General features: G+C 36.3%; 2 protein-coding genes across 4 annotated transcripts; one reads left to right on the forward strand and one right to left on the reverse strand.

Annotated features, from left to right (window-relative positions):
• The first annotated feature begins 7,134 nt into the window (after positions 1 to 7,134).
• On the forward strand, positions 7,135 to 12,745 carry znf207 (zinc finger protein 207). 3 transcript variants are annotated; one of them, XM_022752373.1, is made up of 11 exons: positions 7,135 to 7,262; positions 7,849 to 7,975; positions 8,066 to 8,204; positions 8,285 to 8,467; positions 8,949 to 9,024; positions 9,133 to 9,203; positions 9,369 to 9,523; positions 9,733 to 9,825; positions 10,817 to 11,044; positions 11,273 to 11,408; positions 11,659 to 12,745. In XM_022752373.1, exons 1-11 carry the CDS (start codon positions 7,222 to 7,224, stop codon positions 11,820 to 11,822), a joined length of 1,413 nt encoding a protein of 470 aa, XP_022608094.1. In that variant the 5' UTR covers positions 7,135 to 7,221; the 3' UTR covers positions 11,823 to 12,745. The 3 variants fall into 3 exon arrangements, with proteins under 3 accessions (XP_022608094.1, XP_022608096.1, XP_022608095.1); XM_022752375.1 differs by having other exon boundaries at positions 10,817 to 11,009; positions 11,659 to 11,749; XM_022752374.1 differs by lacking the exon at positions 9,733 to 9,825.
• Positions 12,746 to 13,520: 775 nt separating this feature from the next.
• Positions 13,521 to 21,261, reverse strand: LOC111227022 (sterile alpha motif domain-containing protein 9-like). Its single transcript, XM_022752376.1, has 2 exons — positions 21,203 to 21,261; positions 13,521 to 20,134 (listed from the first exon to the last, which is right to left on the reverse strand). The coding sequence occupies exon 2, from the start codon at positions 19,968 to 19,970 to the stop codon at positions 15,498 to 15,500; it is 4,473 nt and encodes a 1,490-aa protein (XP_022608097.1). The 5' UTR covers positions 19,971 to 20,134; positions 21,203 to 21,261; the 3' UTR covers positions 13,521 to 15,497.
• Between the last annotated feature and the right edge of the window lie 93 nt (positions 21,262 to 21,354).

Consider the following 21,354-nt stretch of genomic DNA (forward strand, 5'->3'; position numbering starts at 1 on the left):
GTATGGCGTAAAACGTCAAAAAATAATCATAGTATATTAAGGCATGAAAGGTCATAAAAAGGTCATAATATGGCTGGGCATAAGACATGATAATATAGTTAGGCATAAAAATGCCAAAAAAACGTCATAGTATAGTATAGCGTGAAACATCAAAAAATCATCATAGTATATTAACGCATAAAAGGTCATATAAATGCCATAGTATATCAAAGCATAAGACAAGATAATAAAGTAGGCATAAAAATGCCAAAAAACGTCAAAATATAGTATGGCATGAAAATGCCAAAAAACGTCATAGAATAGTATGGAGTAAAACATCAAAAAATCATCATAGTATATTAACACATAAATGGTCATATAAACGTCATAGTATGGCGAGGCATGGAATGGAATGACATAATAAGGCATAGTAATGACAAAAATCGTCATAGTATGGCATAAAACGTCAAAAAATAATCATACTATATTAACGCATANTGTAAAATGTCAAAAAACCATCATAGTATATTAAGGCATAAAAGGTCAGATAAACGTCATAGTATGGCGAGGCATGGAATGGAATGACATAATAAGGCATAGTAATGACAAAAATCGTCATAGTATGGCATAAAACGTCAAAAAATAATCATACTATATTAACGCATAAAAGGTCATATAAACGCCATAGTATGTCAAAGCATAAGACAAGATAATATAGTAGGCAAAAAAATGCCTAAAAACGTCAAAATATAGTATGGCATGAAAATGCTAAAAAACGTCATAGTATAGTGTGGAGTAAAACATCAAAAAAATCATCATAGTATATTAAGGCATAAAAGGTCATATAAACGTCGTAGTATGGCAAGGCATGGGACTGAATGACATAATAAAGCATAAATATGCTAAAAAACATCAAAGTATACTATGGCATAAAAACACCAAAAAACGTCATAGTATAGTATGGCATAAAATGTCAAAAAATCATCATAGTATATTAACGCATAAAAGGTCATATAAACGTCATAGTATGGTGAGGCATGGGACGGAATGTCCAGTGTTCAAAAGTCACCCTGATCATATCCTCGCGTACAAAAAAGGACACCCAAAGAAAATGCTATAAAATCATCATATATCAATATCTTTTTCTGCTTTTTTTGCATACATCTCTTAAACCACTTCAGTTCTGCTCAAACCTACTAAAAATGTAGTAGTTTTCAGGATTTTAACCCTTTAAATGCCAGGTTGAAGACAAAAAACACAGAATATGAGATATTTCCCACATAATACATGATGGAGGGATGTGACATTGTTTTATATCAGAGTCTTTTATATCAAGACATTTCTCAAAACCAGAATATGATCAGGGTGACTTTTGAACACTGGAAATAACACTGGAAATAAATCTACTCATCCCGGCAGTAGCCCCCGTGGCACTCAATGATTAATGATGATTAATTTTGCATTGCATCACTTGTGACATGTATGAGGGCCATAAAATGTAATTGCAACACTTATCAATAAGTATATAGTATAATAATACCATATGGATTACTCATACTGGTTACACTTTCAGGGTTAAAACAATAAAACTTAACATTAATATGTTCAAAGTTAATGGCAGAATTCAGTTGACAATCAATTCATTCAATCAATATACCAATATAAGACACACGCAATGGTGGATTTAGATATGGGCGACATGGGTAGTCGTCGAAAAAAAAAGTTGCATTTGCACATTCCTGCTGAGACTAATTTTACTAATTGCAATAGTTCTGTACAGAAATAGAAGTGCGCCAGATTTCCCCGCCCCCTTTAGTATAGTAAGGCAAAAAAATGTCAAAAAATGTTATAGTATAGTTAGGCATAATAATGTCAAAAAACGTAATAGTATAGTAAGGCAAAAAAGTGTCAAAAAATCTCATAGTATAGAAAGGCAAAAAAATGTCAAAAAATGTTATAGTATAGTTAGGCATAAAAATGTCAAAAAACGTAATAGTATAGAAAGGCAAAAAAGTGTCAAAAAATGTCATAGTATAGAAAGGCAAAAAAGTGTCAAAAAACGTCATAGTATAGTAAGGCATAAAAACGTCAAAAAATGTCATAGTATAGTAAGGCAAAAAAGTGTCAAAAAACATCATAGTATAGTAAGGCATAAAAATGCCAAAAAAACGTAACAGTATAGTAAGGCAAAAAAGTGTCAAAAAATGTCATAGTATAGTAGGGCATAAAAACGTCAAAAAACGCCATGGTATAGTACAGTATAAAAATGTCAAAAAACGTCATAGTATAGTAAGGCATAAAAACGTCAAAAAACGTTATAGTATAGTAAGGCATAAAAATGTCAAAAAACATCATAGTATAGTAAGGCATAAAAACGTCAAAAAACGTTATAGTATAGCAAGGCAAAAAAATGTCAAAAAATGTTATAGTATAGTAAGGCATAAAAACGTCAAAAAATGTCATAGTATAGTAAAGCAAAAAAGTGTCAAAAAATGTTATAGTATAGTAAGGTATAAAATCGTCAAAAAACGTAATAGTATAGTAAGGCAAAAAAGTGTCAAAAAATGTCATACTATAGTAAGGCATAAAAATGTCAAAAAACGTCATAGTATAGTAAGGCAAAAAAGTGTCAAAAAATGTCATAGTATAGTAAGGCATAAAAATGTCAAAAAACGTCATAGTATAGTAAGGCAAAAAAGTGTCAAAAAATGTCATAGTATAGTAAGGCATAAAAATGTCAAAAAACGTCATAGTATAATAAGGCAAAAAAATCTCAAAAAACGTCATAGTATAGTAAGGCATAAAAATGTCAAAAAATGTCATAGTATAGTAAGGCAAAAAAAAAATGTCATAGTATGGTAAGGAAAAAAAAATTCATAGTATAGTAGGGCATAAAAACGTCAAAAAATTTCATAGTATAGTAAGGCATAAAAACGTCATAGTATAGTAAGGCATAAAAATGTCAAAAAATGTCATAGTATAGTAAAGCAAAAAAGTGTCAAAAATATCATAGTATAGTAAGGCAAGAAAGTGTCAAAAAATGTCATAGCATAGTAAGGCATAAAAATGTCAAAAAATGTCATAGTATAGTAAGGCAAAAAAGTGTCAAAAAATGTCATAGTATAGTAAGGCATAAAAATGTCAAAAAAAAGGATAATATAGTAAGGCATAAAAATGTCGAAAAATGTCATAGTATAGTAAGGCAAAAAAGTGTCAAAAAATGTCATAGTATAGTAAGACATAAAAATGTCAAAAAAAAGGATAATATAGTAAGGCATAAAAATGTCGAAAAATGTCATAGTATAGTAAGGCAAAAAAAAATTCATAGTATAGTAAGGCATGAAAACGTCAAATAAAGTCATAGTATAATAAGGCAAAAAAGTGTGGAAAAAATGTCATAATATAGTAAGGCATAAAAATGTCGAAAAATGTCATAGTATAGTAAGGCATAAAAATGTCAAAATACGTCACAGTATAGTAAGGCATAAAAATACCAAAAATGTCATAGTATAGTAGGGAAAAAAAAATTTAATAGTATAAGAGGGCATAAAAACGTCAAAAAACGTCATAGTATAGTAAGGCATAAAAATGTCAAAAAATGTCATAGTATAGTAAGGCAAAAAAATTTTCATAGTTTAGTAGAGCATAAAAACATCAAAGAACAGCATAGTATAGTAAGGCATAAAAATGTCGAAAAACGTCAGAGTATAGAAAGGCATAAAAATGTCGAAGTATAGTAAGGCAAAAAAGTGTCAAAAAATGTTATAGTATAGTAAGGCAAAAAAGTATAATAGTATACTAAAGCATAAAAACGTCAAAACACGTCATAGTATAGTGAGGCAAAAAAAAATGACATAGTATAGTAATTCATAAAAACATCAAAAAAAGTAATAGTATAGTAAGGCATAAAAATGTCAAAAAATTTCATAGTATAGTAAAGCAAAAAGGTGTCAAAAAATGTCATAGTATAGTAAGGCATAAAAACGTCAAAAAACGTCATAGTATAGCAAAGCATAAAAATGTAAAAAAATGTCATGGTATAGTGAGGCATAAAAATGTCATAGTATAGAAAGGCATAAAAATGTCAAAAAACGTCATAGTATAGTAGGGCATAAAAACGTGAAAAAATGTCACAGTATAGTAAGGCAAAAAAATCTCAAAAATCATCACAGTATAGTAAGGCATAAAAATATCAAAAATGTCACAGTATAGTGAGGAAAAAAAAAATTCATAGTATAGTAGGGCATCAAAACATCAAAAAACATCATAGTATAGTAAGGCATAAAAACATCAAAAAATGTCATAGTCCAGTAAGGCAAAAAACAACGTCATAGTATAGTAAGGCAAAAAACTGCCAAAAAATGTTATAGCATAGTAATGCATAAAAATATCAAAAAATGTCATAGTATAGTAAGGCATAAAAACGTCATAGTATAGTAAGGCATAAAAACATCAAAAAATGTCATAGTCCAGTAAGGCAAAAAACAACGTCATAGTATAGTAAGGCAAAAAACTGCCAAAAAATGTTATAGCATAGTAATGCATAAAAATATCAAAAAATGTCATAGTATAGTAAGGCATAAAAACGTCATAGTATAGTAAGGCATAAAAACATCAAAAAATGTCATAGTCCAGTAAGGCAAAAAACAACGTCATAGTATAGTAAGGCAAAAAACTGCCAAAAAATGTTATAGCATAGTAATGCATAAAAATATCAAAAAATGTCATAGTATAGTAAGGCAAAAAACTGCCAAAAAATGTTATAGTATAGTAGGGCATAAAAAAATCAAAAAACGTCAGACTATAGTAAGGCAAAAAAGTGTCAAAAAACGTCAGACTATAGTAAGGCAAAAAAGTGTCAAAAAACGTTATATTATAGTAAGGCATAAAAATGTCAAAAAAATGTCATAGTATAGTAAGGCATAAAAATGCCAAAAAACGTCATAGTATAGTAAAGCATAAAAATGTTATACTACAGTAAGGCATAAAAACGTCAAAAATCAGAGAAAACATGCAAACTCCACAAAGAGAGGCACCAAGACTTGAATTTAAAGCAAGAACATTCAGACTACAAGGGGACTGCTCTAACCACTAAACCACCTCACCACCTCATGAATGGATCAACGTATCATAGTATAGTAAGACATGAAAAATATGTCAAAAAAGTTGGAGATTATGTAAACAACACACAGAAAGGTACCAATACCAGGATTTGAAACCAGTTCCCTCAGACTGCAGGTGTCATCTCTAACCACTACTCCACCTTACCACCTCGTGAATGGATGAATAATTCATAGGATGGTTAGGCATAAAAACATAAAAATACATCATAGTATAGTCAGGCATAGAAATTTTGAAAATCATAATATAGCAAGGCATAAAAATCTCAAAAAACATCATAGTATAGCAAGTCATAAAAACATCAAAAAAAGTCATACTATGACATGAATATATCAAAAAATGTCATAGTATAGAAAGACATAAACGCGTCATAGTATAGCAAGGCATAAAAATGTCAAAAAAGTCACAGTATAGTAAGGCAAAAAAAAGTCACATTATAGTAAGGAAAAAAAAGTCAAAAAAGTCATACAATGACATGAATATATCAAAAAACGTCATAGTATAGAAAGGCATAAAAGCATTATATTACAGTGCTTGTCATTGGACTGCGGGAGGAAGATGGTGTACCTAGAAAATCCCATTGAGAGAACGTGCAAACTCCACCATAAAGGCCCAGGGTTTGAACCCACCACCCTTGTATCGCGGGTCTACAATTCAAACCATTGTACCACAGTAAGACTTAAAAAAAATCAAAGTATAATAAGGCATAAAAACGTCATAAAACGTCATAGTATAGTAAGGCATAAAAAGGTAAAAAATGATAAATTATGGTAAGGCATAAAAACATCAAAAAATGTTGTAGTTTAGTAAAGCATAAAACGTTATAATTAGGCATAAAAACATCAGAAAACGTTATAGTATGGTAAGGCATAAAACTTTATAGTACAATAAGATATAAAAAGGTCAAAAAAACGTCTTAGTATAGAAAGGTTAAAACATTACAGTATAGTAATAAATAAAAATGTCAAAAAATGTCACAGTGTAGTAAGGTATATAAAGTCATAGTAAATTAGGCAAAAATAAGTTATAGTACAGAGGGCAAAAAAGTCATATTATAGTAAGGCATAAAAGGGTCATAGTATAGCAATGCATAAGAAAGTCAGCAGTATAGTAAGGCATTAGAGTCGCCAATTAATTTAATGTGCATATCTTTGGATTGTGGGAGGAAGCTGGAGCATCTGGAGAGAACCCATGCAGGCATAGGAAGAACATACAAACTCTACACAGAATGACTGTAAAGTGAATGGTTCAATAAAAGGAAATTTAAATTCAAATATGAACTGATTATTTTCATTTTCTTGACTTTTTATTTTTTTTATTATTATTTGATTTTTCTCTTTTATTGTAGGCCTAGGTATTTGATATGTATGCATTGTATCATGTCTTGCTGTTTATTTGACTCTGCCAAATAAAGTTACTTAAAAAAGTGTTTTATGAAGACATTTTCAACGTCAAAAATTGTTGCGTAAACATAACAATGGTTGTAAATTCAACTGCTTAACTTACAAAAGTATGAACTGTGGCTCTACATACCTTGCATTACCCATTGTAATGTTAAAGCTTGATTTTTAAAAAAAAATGTAGTCATGCATGGGTAGATGTGGAAGTCCATTTACTGGCAGCAGTAAACACAAACCACAGCATAGTTGTGGATGGAGTTTTTTTCTGTAGGTGTGTGGTATTTTGAGTTTTTATGTGGTCATTTGAGTCTCTTTGTGGTCATTTTGTGGCTGTTGTTCCGAGTGTCAGTAATTGTTTTGAGTCTCTGGGATTTTTTGAGTGTCTTTGTAGTTGCTTTGAATCCCTGAGGTTGCTTTTGTCTGTTTCTGTTGTGGTTATTTTGAGGCCCCCTGTTGTATTTTTGAGTCTCTTTGTGGTTGTTTTGAGTCATTTTGCTGACTTTCCCTAAGTGTCCCTTCATAATAAAGGCTTCGGCCTGTGGATATAACTGGCCCTAGTATAGGACCACTAGAGGACGCACTGGGGCCATAATGTCTAGCAGGCTTTTGGAGAGCGAGGGGGGACGCCATCTTCCTTCCCGTCAGTCCTAGTTGCTACCTTAGCTGAGGTTAACTGTTGTTGAACGGGATTACCAGGCGCTGAGCTGACATTACAGAAACCATGGGAAGAAAGAAGAAAAAGCAAATGAAACCTTGGTGTTGGTATCCTTTTCCATATGTTACATTTAGTGCAATAGCATTGTCTTGTTCTCATTAAGACCTGTTTTATGCGTTTTACAGCGTTATTCTGTTTACTAAAATAAGGGTGACTGTAAGCTAATCTGAGCCTATAATAACAATGATACGTGTATAGTATACTCGCAATATAGCCAACATGATAGATTTAGAACTGCTGTCGGTTTAGTTGAATTGAAGTTGAATGACCAGCTCAATAACAGGATATTATAAAGCAGGCGACGTTGGTCCGTGAAATCTTGTGTCTCATTAGCAAGGTGTTTTTGAGTAAACAAGTGCACATCACGTTCAGCTGTAAAAAATATCATTACAATGCTAATGCACAACTGCTGTCATGTTGTATATGTGATATTTTATTTTTTGTGCTGTATTATAATATGTCTGAAAGTTTGTATAGCTGCTATCTTGGCCAGGTCTCTTTCTCTCTCTCTCTCTCTCTCTCTCTCTCTCTCTTTTTTTTTTAATCTCAGTGGGAATACCTGGCAAAATAAAGGAAATAAATAATGATCAGGTTTATCAGGGATTAAAACAGTTTCCTAAACCGTAATCCCAGGTACTGTAACAGAGATTTTGATGATGAAAAGATTCTCATTCAGCATCAGAAGGCCAAACATTTCAAGTGTCACATCTGTCATAAAAAGCTGTACACCGGCCCTGGGCTCGCAATCCACTGTATGCAGGTGAGGAAACCAAAATAATGCAAACCATCTTCATAAAATCAAACATAATTATTTCTTTAAAATTACCTCACTGTTTCACTTGCTTTGTAGGTACATAAAGAAACGATCGATGGAGTTCCTAATGCAATACCTGGAAGGACAGATATTGAACTGGAGATATATGGCATGGAGGGTATTCCGGAGAAAGACATGGAGGAGAGAAGAAGAGTGCTAGAACAAAAGAACCAAGGTATTAGCACTGAAATACCTTAATGCACTGTCTTGATTTGGTGTGTTCTAGAGACTGACTATACTACTCCCTGTTTTCAGAGACTCAGAAGAAAAAGCAGAACCAGGATGACTCTGATGAGTATGATGAGGATGATGAGCCTGGACCCTCCTTCCAGCAGCCTGCTGCAGGCCAGCCCCAGGCAGGATACATCCCCCCGATCACACAGCCTGGCATGCCTCCTGGCTCTGGTGCTCCAGGGATACCACCAGGCAGCTACTCAGGTGCAAAACAGTGACGCAACTTGAACTACAAAAATCCAGCTATTGAGCTAATCTTAAATAACACTGTACTGGTGTCGTGCTGTTTACCAGTTATTCCATTCATATTCATGAACAGTATGTAATCTAAAACACCATCTTTATGTTGCAGACATGGTTTTACCCCGGTTCTAGATCTTCTTGCCATATTTCCCAGCTGCTGCCCCGAATGCTGTTCTTTTTACAGCTATACATGAGACACTAGATGTTGTCAAGCGTATTGATTGCAATATGTATTGAAGTATGTGTCCTAAAAGGCGATGGTAATCATACTTTGATTAAGGTGTAAACAAGTTCAATGCATTTTAATGCTGCAATTAAATTAGGAACACTCAATTTTATAATATACTGTGGCTGTGCTCGCGTATTGTATTTTGCCTGAAATAATAAGGATATTTTTGTTAAACTCCTTAAAAAGAAATAAAAAATGTTCTCCTTGTTTTAGGAATTCCCCCAATGATGCCAGGTGTGCCACCACTAATGCCAGGAATGCCACCTGTAATGCCAGGAATGCCTCCAGGGTAAATGTTTGTCATTGATCAAGACTGTCTTTTTTTTTTTAAATTTTTTATTAATCCCATCCCCACTTTATTGTGTATTTTACACACAGTTTTTTCTCATGTATGTAGGATGATACCAATGGCTGGGATGATGCCTCCAGGTCCAGGGATGCCTCCAATGATGCCAGGCGTGCCCCCAGGTAACCAGTGCCCTGCTATCTCACACCCTCAGAAGGCACTTATCAGTCCATGTTATTTCCTCAATGTCAGTTTTTTTTAATTAAAGTTTGTAAATATGTTGTAACATTGCTGTGATGAGACTTTACGTTTCACTTTATATAATGAATTTGTTCTGCCGGTGTCAGGTATGCCTCCTCCAGTGGGCCACCGCCCAGGTATCACACACATGGCTCAGGTCCCCCCTGCTGCAAACATGCTGACCAGACCTGCCATTCCTGCTGCCACTGCCCCCTCAGCACAACCTGATGTCAACAAACCTCTGTTCCCTAGCGCTGGACAGGTAGAAAGTTTATGACACCATTTACCCCTGCACAGTCTCCCACAACACTTTGATCGAGCAGAAAACGATATTCTCCTGTTGAATATGGGATGTTTGAGTGGCTGTCTGTGCTCACACAGGTTGATGTAAAGGAGACTTTACCCAGAAATTCATTTAAATTGATTTTTTTATTTACATTTCCTATTCTTTACTTTTTTCCTGTGCTACAGATGGGCAGTCGGGTTGCAAGTACAAGTGCAGGGTCGTCAAGTGCAGACTCAGAGTCCGCCTCCCCTAAAGCTCTGTTCCCTATCACATCACAAGTACGCAGCTGTCTGCCTGCTCTACACCCTGCAGCTTTACAATTGGCATGCACACAGTTGTGTATAATTTGCCTGTGGTGTACTTGGACAGATTAATTCTGTTTTATTTGCCAAAGCTGTCTTAGCAAGGGATGATAAAGTCTATCTAACTATTTATGTGGGTAGAAAATCCTTTTTCAAGTATTTTTTTGTAATTCTAGCAACATGCATTTATTTGCTTCTTCTTTTGCTACAAATCTGCATTTATAAAATACTATTTAAAAATTAGCTTTGTTAACTCGACAAAATCAAAAACTAGCGAGTAATGCAGATTTGTAAAATGGGCTTCCTGTTTCTGAACTGCTGCAGAGCAATGTAGCACAGCATGCTCTTTTGGATTTGTTTTCTTGCAGGCTTGAAGAAATAGGTTTTACTTTGGTCATACAAGTTCCTCTCCTGAAATAAGCTGATCGACCAACAAAAACTGTTAGTGCACAGTGGAAATACAAATTAGTGCTGCATGGCACAAGTTAAGCCATCAGAAAAAGATATAGTTGCAGGTTAAATAACCCAAATCATCCCTATTTCTCTATTTCTTCATAAAAAAAGAAAGACATATTGCTGTTTAATTTTTAAAATGTACTTCTTAAGTTCTTTGAGCCCAACAAATGAAGAGATTTACTGAATAGTATTGTAAACTCTCAGCACATAAAAGCAAAACTTCTGCTTGGCTATCACTAAGGATAAAGTGAGATTTAGGAGATTTCTTATTTGGGTGAACTGACCCCATAAAGAAAGTGAAAGAGGAGATGCAAGAATCAAGGGGAAGAGGAATCCAGAGACTGTCAAGGCAAATCCATCTTAATCCTGTGTACAAATAATGTGAATGCCAAGCCTAAAATATCAACTTCAATCATGGGAGTGACCTCAAAGTATGACTAAAAGTGATCCCCATGTGAAATTTAAATGCTGTTCACTAGAGTGTGATGTGTTTTCGTTTCTCCTCCCTCAGAGTCAGCAAACTGTGTCAGGGTCCCCCCACCCTCCCCCTTCTACCTCCTCTGACCTCTCAAAGCCCACATTCCCGGCCTACACTCAGGCCACCGCAGCTGTAGCCAGCCCCAATGGTGGCAGCAGTACGGTCTCCAGACCTCCCTCTACTGTGACCAGTAAGCCTGCCACCCTCACCACCTCCAGTGCAACCAGTAAGTTGATCCACCCAGATGAGGATATCTCACTGGTAAGTAGCTTAGCTGGACTGTCTCTCTCTCTTTGTACCTTTTACAGTAAGTAGTTACACAATTTGAAGTCTGTTAATTATAGCAAGAGTCAATATCATAATGTCAAAAATAGAATTTTCTGAAATGAAAATGATCGATTAATCTCACTTTATTTATTACTCCAGGTTGAACTCCAGAATTTCAGTGTCAAATTATTCCTCCTTGTTTCTGCTTTCTGTGTCCTGTAGGAAGAGTTACGGGCTCAGTTGCCCAGGTATCAGCGCAGTATTCCCCGCCAAGGCCAGGCCACCGCTGCTGCCCCGTCAGTGGGCCCTGTAGGTGGCATGATGGCTCCTCAGCCTGGCATGAGGCATCCCATACCAGGTATATACACCTCTGCCTCTACTTCAGAAATAAATGTTACATTTTAGGCATATAGTTGGTTTGTTAGGAACACAACTGTTTCTTCTGTTGTCAAACTCTGCTATAGGATGAGAATTTCTCCTAAGTGTTTGACATGAACGCTGCCTCATACAGCCCCTAGTTTGACTCTTAGTCTTGTTATAAAGTAAAAGCCATACATGTATTGCTACTAATTTTTGATTAAAAAGCCAACAAACCTATGTTCTCGCAGGCCAGTATGGTAGTCCACCACAAGGGATGCCAAGCTACATACCAGGAGGGATGCCTCCATATGGACAGGCCCCTCATGTGGTTCCCCCGGGGTACCAGGGAGCTCCTCCACGGCCGTCCATGGGTATGCGACCCCCTGTCATGTCTCCTGGAGGCCGCTACTGAAGCCCGCCTTCCTCTCCTCTATAGGTTTGGACACTCAACCCTTTTCTAATGTCCTCAGCTGCTAGTAGACAAACCAGTATTGGTATTGTAGTACCACGATGCACTGTTTATTCTACTACTGAGCTATGAGGAAGAGACACTGAATAAACCGTAAACAAAAGAGCTATAGAAGCATCACAGAGCGCATGGGAAATATTTACACTGTACCTAACCAAGACTATCAACTGTTGTTTCAAACTATCTCTGTCCTGTGGCTTTTTTTCCTTCTCATGTTTCATTTAGGTGTATAGAAGTGTAATAGATATGGTTCGTAGTGTTGTGAAGGCGCTGGAGTTACATGGGCAGTACCCACCCTTTATCAAGGCAAGTTATGTAAACACATTTCTGTTCTAAGCAAAACAGTGAGGCCTTCACAGCACGTAGTGCTGTTGGACTTTGTGTCCCCAACTTTGTTTGGTGAGGGCTTCAAGTAACTGTTGTGCATTCATTCTGTTTTGTGTTAATAATTTAATGAGGAAATACCCCTTTAACCTTAAATAGATGAAATGGTATATGTATTGTTGTAAAACTGTACTGTAATAAAATGTGGCAAAAATTGAAGACTCTTCTTTGCGGGACATTAGTGGGAAAAGAGACGTCATAGCAGGTTTGTACTATAGTAATAAACTACATGGTGACTGTTTTTATTGTCTTGAAGATGAACATTGAAGAACCAATAACAGAAATGCTTCATTGAGTTGAAATTAAAATGTTGTTAAATGTTTTCTTGTGACTATAAGCAGTATGTTGAATTTCTTTCATTGATGCTCTGTACATGGCACTGGCAGACTTGCCTTTGACACACTGAGTGCACTGTACAGCTGCATAACTTCCGGGTTGCTAGTGGCTGCAGTGCTAAAACCCAGATTTCTCTTCTCCCTGTAGCAATGCCATGGGGGACTGGCTGAGGCCCTGTCTCAGTGTAGCCCTGTTTCAGCCTGAGGCAAGTCTCACCATTTTCTGTCTTCTCATTCATTACCAGGGGCCCTCACAGCTTACACGCTGTTGGATCTTTATGTCCCCAAACTTGCAGCAAGTTTGGTGAAGGCCCTTGTTTGTATTCTTGCGTCTAGGTAACATTTCCTTCAGGCATGTTATCTCATGTGGATTATATTCTTTCTTGTTAAGCTTTTATGTACCATTGAACCTGTATCTTCCATTATTTACTGGTGAGAGCATCAGGAAGCTCTGATTTCATTTAGTAGCTCTTCACTGAAAGTATAGAGCTTTTAAATGAAACTCAGTTCCTTTAGAAGCTTTTGATATTAACTAGTCTTACGGTCCACTGCAGTTTACTGTCTCAGATATTGATGACTTGGTCAAAAGTCAAATTGTTTGTTAGATTGCCACATACATTTGCAGGCTGTCACCTGCAGCCATATATACATCAAATGTGTGTTGGGAGATTTGTGATGAGAAAATGACTTTTCATATGCTTGTAAAATGGCTTTACCACTTAATCCCGTTTGTTTCATCAGCTTTCCTCACTTGATCATTTGAATTTAACTACTTACATGAAGGAGAATCTCTGGCATTAACAGGTTAGTTAAAGCTGTAAGTACCACTGCTATACTTTTAATTTCCGCCGGCCTGTGTTTTGTGTGCAAACATAATGAGATTTTAATTTTCACTTGAAAAAAAACAAAATAAGCCATCAACAATTATGCCAATCATTTATTATGATCTCCACAAATTATAAAATCATAATTATCAAATCATAGTTACTACTTGAGTGTGCAACACATTTTTTCAGCTTCTTCTACCAAATATGAGCAGCATCTCAACATAATTTCTGGTGCAAATAATATTAAAACAATTGATTTTGATATTTTACATGAGTCATACAGGCAGAGTCTTCATTGGTAAGTATGCACTCATGGTTTCTTATGTATCACAGAAAAAAGTCTAACAAGCTTTTACCTGTTGAAGAATACAGTTTTATGAAAAGATGTCACAAATTTTCTTTCTTTTTATTTTTTTGTTTTATAATGCATCTATGAATATGATAGTGGACTGGCTAGGAAGCTGTGGAAGTTAAGTAGAAACCTGAAATTTAATCATAAAGATTTGTTTTGGGATCTTCCCGCGAAGCGCTCTACATGGTTTTATGATGATTTCTGTGCCAGAGTCTGAATGTTTACTTTTTTTCCTTGAATAAACCAATCCCTAAACTCTAACGTGTCTTTGTGATGATTCCCCTCCACATTGTTATTGTTTCATGTATTTGAAAAAAAAAGTTATAATGTAAAATATATGGAATTATGAGTCTGTCAAATTTAGAAACATTTAATACAAAGTTATAGAGGGAAAGTCCAGTGACCATATTAGTAGTCCACTAGCAAAGCAAAGTAAAACTTCTTGCTGTCTGAAATAGTTTAAATCAGGACTCAAGTTTCACATTTTTGCAGAACTGCATTTCCTCAAGCTATCCTCGAACACAAATCTGGTACAAAACTGTCATCTCACTTTTGTATTGGAACAATTCTCTCCACTTAGAATATTTTAAAATATTTTACAGTATACAATATACAGTGTAAATACACAGATTTAATGAGATAATTATTTATATGTTTCAGATCAGATGTGTCACTCAATGTTTTGTTTTTGGTATTTGAGTGAATAATGTGTTTCTTAGTTTAACTGATCAGTTCAATACTGCTCAAGACTCAAGTCTCAAGCCCTGACTGTGTGTATCCCTGTTTCATTCCCCATTGTCTTTCCTCTCATTACGAGGGGCCCCCACAGTTTACACACTATTGTGTTCTTGTCTTCTACGTGTAATTATAAAATGAATAGAAACAAAATTAATTGAGGCAAAGAGCTATGATCAAATATTTGTTAATAAACAACATAATACAAAATGCTTCATGCATATAAAAATATTGTTTGCATCAAGATTAATGTGACAGATGTTTTGCAAAACAACTGAATTGCCTGTATTGAAAAATCTTACATTTGAAATTTCATCACAACTTTGTCTGCTTTTTATCATACACAAACATGTTGCAGACTGATTTCTGTTACAATTAATGTTGTAATCAAAACAAACGCAAGTATTACACTGAAAACATAATTAATTAAAATTATATTATTTCAAATTTAAATACTTTGTAAAAAACAAAAAAGATTTCAAGGCTTGACTCTTAATCTTTTGTTATCATAATCTGCCAAGAACATGTCTTACATTCACCATCATTTTAATACCAATTCATCCACGTTTTTGAGAAATATATCCTTGCATATATATACAGTAGCAGTGCTAATGATGTGGATATTAAAAAGCTGTTTGATAGTCCATGAAAAAAATCTTTGAAGGCAGTTTGTAAGCCAATACCAGTTGAGCAACAGAATTAAAGAATCTAGCCACGTTCAGTTTAGCCAGTCAGAAAAATAGATTTGTTCTGAATATTCACTTAAAACCTTACCTATATTCCAAAATGGAAAGTGTGATTCAAAATCTTGTTTGTCATGCAAATGAAGACACTAATTTTACATGTAAATAGTTGTAAATATTCCTACAGAAACATGAAAAGTTCAACCAAAGGCTTTGTGGCTCACAATCTCATCATGTTATGTCTATTGTAGTTTAGCACTGATATTTGCAGTTGTTGAGAGGTGCATTGTGAGCATTGAAAATTAGTCTTTTACTTGGATATCAAAGGCAACCACTCCATCAAATGAAAAGCCCAAGTAGAAGGTGACATTTTCATTTCCATTTGGCAGGGAGGCAGAATATCGAGGAAATACCCTAATCTTGCTGTCTCTCGTTCCACCTTTAACAAATAAATTTCCATTTTCTGTCCATCCTTCAACACGTTCCAGCAGCTGCACAACTTTCCAGGTTTTCCATACTTCCCCACCGAACCATTTCAGTTTTCTTTCACTTAGAGTGCCTTTAACCTGCTTTTCAATAGCACTTCTATGGACAATCTTGTTAAGACCTTTTGCCTTTCCCAGAAAGAAGTGGGTCGCAGTTCTGCTTTTCCTTGGAGACACATGTTGGATTTTTTGCTCACAGAGTCTCTGAAGTGCATCAATAGCTGATAAAAGGATCTGATTACCAGCAGAACTGAGTTCATTGCTTGTCTCAGGCCAAAACAGAAGGGAGAGAAGGAAGAGAGCACTTGCTGATGACATGTTTTTCCCTTTTGTAATGAATCTTTTGCTGAGATCTTGAAGCTTTTGAAGGGACAGGAGCTTTGAGGACCCAGGTAGAATACAGTTAAGAGCTATCTGGCAAAAAATGAAGTTTACAAGTTCCGTCTGGTCAAGGTCGTTCCATTTCAGGTTTTCTGGATACATGCCAATTATTGTCTCAAGTTTTTTTCCTGCTCTCTCTGGGTCACTGTCATAAAGTAAGGAGAGGATGGATGTAAGATTTCCTCCACCAAGCTTGTAAGTCTTCATCTGTCGTTGGAATGGAGAAAGCTTTTCAGCTGGACCTGCCATGTCAGCACTGTTGCTGTCAGTTGCTTGGATTCCGTCATCAATAATACAAAAAAAATCAGCATATATAGCGCTCTTCCTTTTCAGCCATTTTCTTGGATTATATATTTGTTCTGGATCTCTTGCATCAAGTTCTTCGTCCTCTTCGCTTATGTCAGTTTGAAAGTAGCTGAGGTCTTCAGAAATGCACTCAAGTGTGTGGCAAAGGCTCTTTTGTAATCCTTTTAACTGCTGATGAAACCTCTGCCAGGGTGTTTTGACCTCTGCTGGTATGTAGTCTGTTAACAAGTACTGCATCAACTCTGATTTTCCAGTATTGCTTGAAAAAACATCTACTGCTGACAGAAATCTTAGCAGCCTGCAGCCAACATCTACTTCCCCGTAGTATGAGTTGTTAAGGCTGACAGTCTCTTTCTTTGGTGTTTTTTCAGAGGCCCTGAAGGCAGAAATTCCTTTGAGTGCAGTGCTTATGATTTCAATTCCCCTTTCAGGGGATGGTTCTTTTTCCTCACAGGTGTCATACAAGTGGTAAAACCACTTTTTGTAAACTTGTCCCAGTGTGTCAAGGACAAATATATCATGTGGAAGAAGAGATTTTGCTTCCTCTGCCCATTCTAGGGCCTCTTTAAATCTCAAATTTGTGTAAAGCAGCCGGGCAAGCTGTTGGGCCACATATGCATCTTTTCCCAAAGCTAGGTAGGCTGCTTTCATGAGATCAACAGCTTTCTGAACACCACCTCCCGTGGTGCTGACATGCTCAATAAGGGGTGAAAAAGCTGTGTCTTTAGGATCTCCTCTGCTCTTTTTATGGCGTCTGATGAAAAGAGCTGCGATGAACTTCAGGAACTCATCCCTGTCAAACCTGTGATTGATAAGTACCTTGTCGTTGATGAGGTCCATGGCAATATCACTTTGAGGCAATTTTGCAGACAGCTGACTCAGAACTTCTTTTGCCACCAGTGGATGAATAATCCGAATTGATGAGATGTGTGTTGAATCTTCTTTAAGGTGGATGAAAATAAGCTTTGCTTCATCACTGAGATGTTCCACAAATGCATGGTACTGAGCTTTATGTGCTATGGCATGTGCTCGGCGTAGCACATTGGTAGTTATGCCAAGAGATGCCTCACAGTGTGACACAGACATGTATGAGTCTTCAACGTAGCAATTCAGAAGAGCAACAAATCTGATGAGGCGAGTGATGAGTGATGAATGATCAATTTTATCTAGAATGTTTTTCACAAAGTCCTTAATGTAACTTGGCTGGAATCCTTCAGTCATCAGAACAAATGTTAGGATGAAGTCTAAGTCTGGTTGGAACTGCTTAAGTTGCTCAAGCTTCTGTGAGAACTTAGGCTTCTCTGAATTTGATAGCTTATGTGTGACTGCTACTGTTTGAGATGGCAATGCTCTGCACATCCTCTCTGGATCATTTGACCTGTTGCAGATGAGCAGGATAAAGCACAACACAGAGGGACTAATTTTTTTTATTGCGATGACATTTCCAAGCTCCCGTCTGAGGCTGTCTACGTAATCTGCATTTTGGTCCTCCAAGAGCAAGAGCACTGGCAAGCAGTTGTTTTGGTCTCTCTCATCATGTTCCCTCAGTCTAACTGCATGCTCACACACAGTTGTGATGTCCTTACACTGTTTAACAACTGCACATCGTACTTTTTTTCTCCAGCTCCAGAGGATCTGTCGTGCCACTGTGCTTCCACCACTGCCAGGATGATGGTGTATGTTCACACTCTCAATGGGACGTATGGCTTTGCTATGATGTGCTATCTTGTCCAGGATTGTGCTTGCATCTTTGTAGGCATCCCTCTCTATGATAGACCCACACTTGTGTTTGTCAGCAAGCCACAAGTTTTTCCAGTCTATCTTTCCGCCTCGATAGAAGTAGGTATCAATTTGTTGGATTTCATCCTCACTCATGATCTCCAGTTTTGTGTCATCACACTGGTCAACACTGATGATTTCCAAAGAATCAAGCATAGACTCTTCAACTGACTTTAAAAAGCACAGTCCTCCATTTAAGACTGGCAATGTCCTAGTGGGCTTATTCTTTGAGAGTTGAATGCTTTGAACAGTAGCGTCCACATGACTCAGTGGCATTTCAACAATGCTGATTTCTTTGAGTGTAGACGTGTGACAAGACACTTGAGCAAGACTTGACCACTTTTTGTAGTTGTCCTTCAACTCTGATATGACTGCCAAAAAATCATGCCCATTCATCTCTGCATAGAATTCATGGAAAGTCTCAACAAGTGGCTGCTCAACATCAGACATGAGCAGGAAGAGGACCACAAATGATTGCCTGGGAAGGATATCATTGCAGATGAGGGACACTGCCATTTTCAGTTTCTTTTTTCTTGTTCTGATCCAGGTTTTTTCATCACAGGTTTGTTCCCCACCATGGAAGTCATTTCTTCCATTGCAGAAAATCCAGCTTGTTCTCTCAAAAAGCTGCAAAGAGTTTATGTCATCTGCATAATCATCAAGAAAGTGGAGGTTCACAGCCTTCTCTTGCTTATATCTACCACAAAAACCAGCTGTCTTTGAATCAGGGTCAAAATCGAACACACAGAATAGCTTCATGTTAACCAAGAAGGTTATGCTGTCAAGATGCTCTGGCTGAAATTTGTTTGTCACAATGATGTAATACAGAGAGTTGTCCATGTGTGTTTTTCCACATGTCAGGAGGATGGCGAGTTTCCTCTTTTGATCCTCTCTTGAGTCCACAGTTGTTTGATTACTGGAAGATTCTGCCTCCTCTCTCTGTTGGTCTTTCTCTCTTAGCCCTTGAATGAAACGAACAAGGTCATCATCAGGTATTGGTTTTGTGTTCGCTCCTACTCTGGAGTAGGGAACTTTCTCTTCACATTTGACTTTGTTGTCTTTCTCAGAGAATTTTGGAACACCGACAGAGTATAGCTTATCTTTTACAATGCTCGCTTTTGGGACAACATCATATTCAATAACCCATGTTTTCTCAGTAGTTTCCTTGTCCAGCACCTCAATGAATCGAGGGTTCCTTATGCAACTCCTGGCATCGCATTGTTGATTTGAATCTTTGAAGCATCTTTCAATGTAGTCCAATGCGTCCACAAAGTCTTCCTGATTTTTGAGAGGTATTCCTGTGATTTCCCCATGCTTGTGAGTACCTCTGACTTTATCCATTATGCCAAAATGAATTGTCCCATTGGCTCTCATATTCATGCATGCACATGCAAATCTTAACACCTCATATGCTACTTTTGTTTGTAGCCTTGTTGAGTCTAGTGTGTGTGCAGTCTCCAGGGACTTATATTCATGACATGGAACAATCATGTTTTCAACTCCTGTCTCTGGTGGAAACACATTGTGCTTTACATACCTGCAGTCCTTTTCATACTGATCAAATTTCTTAAATTCACAGAAAGACAATGCTTCGTCTGTAGAGGTTGAGTTTTCACAACATGTTATGGGAATATTCCCTGTCTCCACTCTGTCACAAGGTTCTTGTGAACAAAGTTTGGGTTCTTGTCCTGAAACAAACATATTTTCTTTCTTTTCATCTCTACCTTTACCACACAAACCACTTCGATTTTTTATTTTCTGCTCTTCTGACTTTAGGAGCTCATCTCTTTTCTTCAGCAGATGCTCAATTTGGCCACTTTTCATTCCAATGGTAGTGCTGAGGAATTTACTCCGTAGAGTTGTGAGAACTGGTCCTGTCACCTCCTCCTCCTCCAGCTTTTTAATGTAAATTTCTTTTATTCCAATGTATCTCAACCAGGAGCTCACGTGAGATTCTGTCCACCTGTCATAGGACAGTTCACGCCATTCTGTGGAACAAAATGACAAAATAACTGGCATAAAATAGCACTTAAATGCATCTTTTCGGTTTTACTGTGATGGAGATCTGTAATTACACAGTATATGAAGTATTCAAGATGTTATACTGTTGCAACACACAGTGGTAGACTGTTGGTACATAATACTGACATAAAAGTTGTTTTGTATTGTAAAGTAGGTGTTTGGACTATGTCTGTGTTTAAAGGGTCAATGCAAATTACTGTATTAAAAAAAGGTATAAAAGATGCATTTTCACAATTATTGGTATCTGGCAATGCATGGATAGCTGCTACTGAGATTTGTGTGTGTTTGTTTGGTACTGTTAATTATTCTTATTGTGCAGCAGCTGCACTGACCTCTATGGTTTAAAATATTCAAGTATGTTGCACTTATGACTATGTTGTATAAGGGACATCGGCCACTGTGATGTGTAGTTGAGCACAATGTGTGGATAAGAGCATGAGAACTGCTTTATGGTAGTGCATGTAGAATTCTGTGTCTGGGTGTACTCTTTAAACACCCAATCTAATATGTAATATCCATGTGGTCCACATTTCAACTACATGTGCTGTAACTGGAAAAAGGACCATCTAGGTTCACAAGTGTGAAGAAACAATAGAAAAGTTGCAGATTTCAGTGTACCTGTAAGTGCAGTCCAAAACAATTAATCCCATCACAGTATCGTCTTGTATAATGTTTTGTTATAATAATTAGTACTGAAATACTCTTACAGTATGTTGTAAGTAACATCATTATACAAAAATGTTTTGTGATAGATTTACATTGACACACAAGACACTGCATTAGCATTGGTAAATTTGTTAAATCAACATTATTTGACAGCTTTTAGAGAATTAATTCTGTATTGTAACCTATATGTACTGATGTAGCGCAACATTTCATACTCACCCATCTCTGAGGATCTACTTTCCATTTTTATGGATATTCCTAAGGATAGTTAAAAAACTAAGCTTTAATGTTTGTTAAAGCTTGTAATTTTGTTTTGTGAATCATTAACATGTGCATACATACATACATACTATACAAATCACACTTACCATCTGCAGCACAAAACTAGAGCACTTCCATCATTGTTGATTGTGTATCAGCCTTTCTGTGTTGGTGACAAAGCAGTGTTAGCACACTTTTGCTTCTTAACATTCTTGTGTTTGAAAGTTACTTGTATTCAAAATCATAATTAAGAATTTGT

The sequence above is a fragment of the Seriola dumerili genome, unplaced genomic scaffold (genome assembly GCF_002260705.1).
Source record: "Seriola dumerili isolate Sdu_G_001 unplaced genomic scaffold, Sdu_1.0 BDQW01000169.1, whole genome shotgun sequence".
Taxonomy (NCBI): Eukaryota; Metazoa; Chordata; class Actinopteri; order Carangiformes; family Carangidae; genus Seriola; species Seriola dumerili.

What these genes read in the sequence shown, in the direction of transcription:
- znf207 (XM_022752373.1), top strand. Translation starts at nt 7,222, where the DNA reads ATGGGAAGAAAGAAGAAAAAGCAAATGAAACCTTGGTGTTG. An exon ending in ACCACCAGGCAGCTACTCAG is followed by an intron (nt 8,468 to 8,948) that starts GTGCAAAACAGT and finishes TCCTTGTTTTAG; the next exon opens with GAATTCCCCCAATGATGCCA. An exon ending in GATGCCAGGCGTGCCCCCAG is followed by an intron (nt 9,204 to 9,368) that starts GTAACCAGTGCC and finishes TGCCGGTGTCAG; the next exon opens with GTATGCCTCCTCCAGTGGGC.
- LOC111227022 (XM_022752376.1), bottom strand. Translation starts at nt 19,970, where the DNA reads ATGAAAAGTGGCCAAATTGAGCATCTGCTGAAGAAAAGAGATGAGCTC.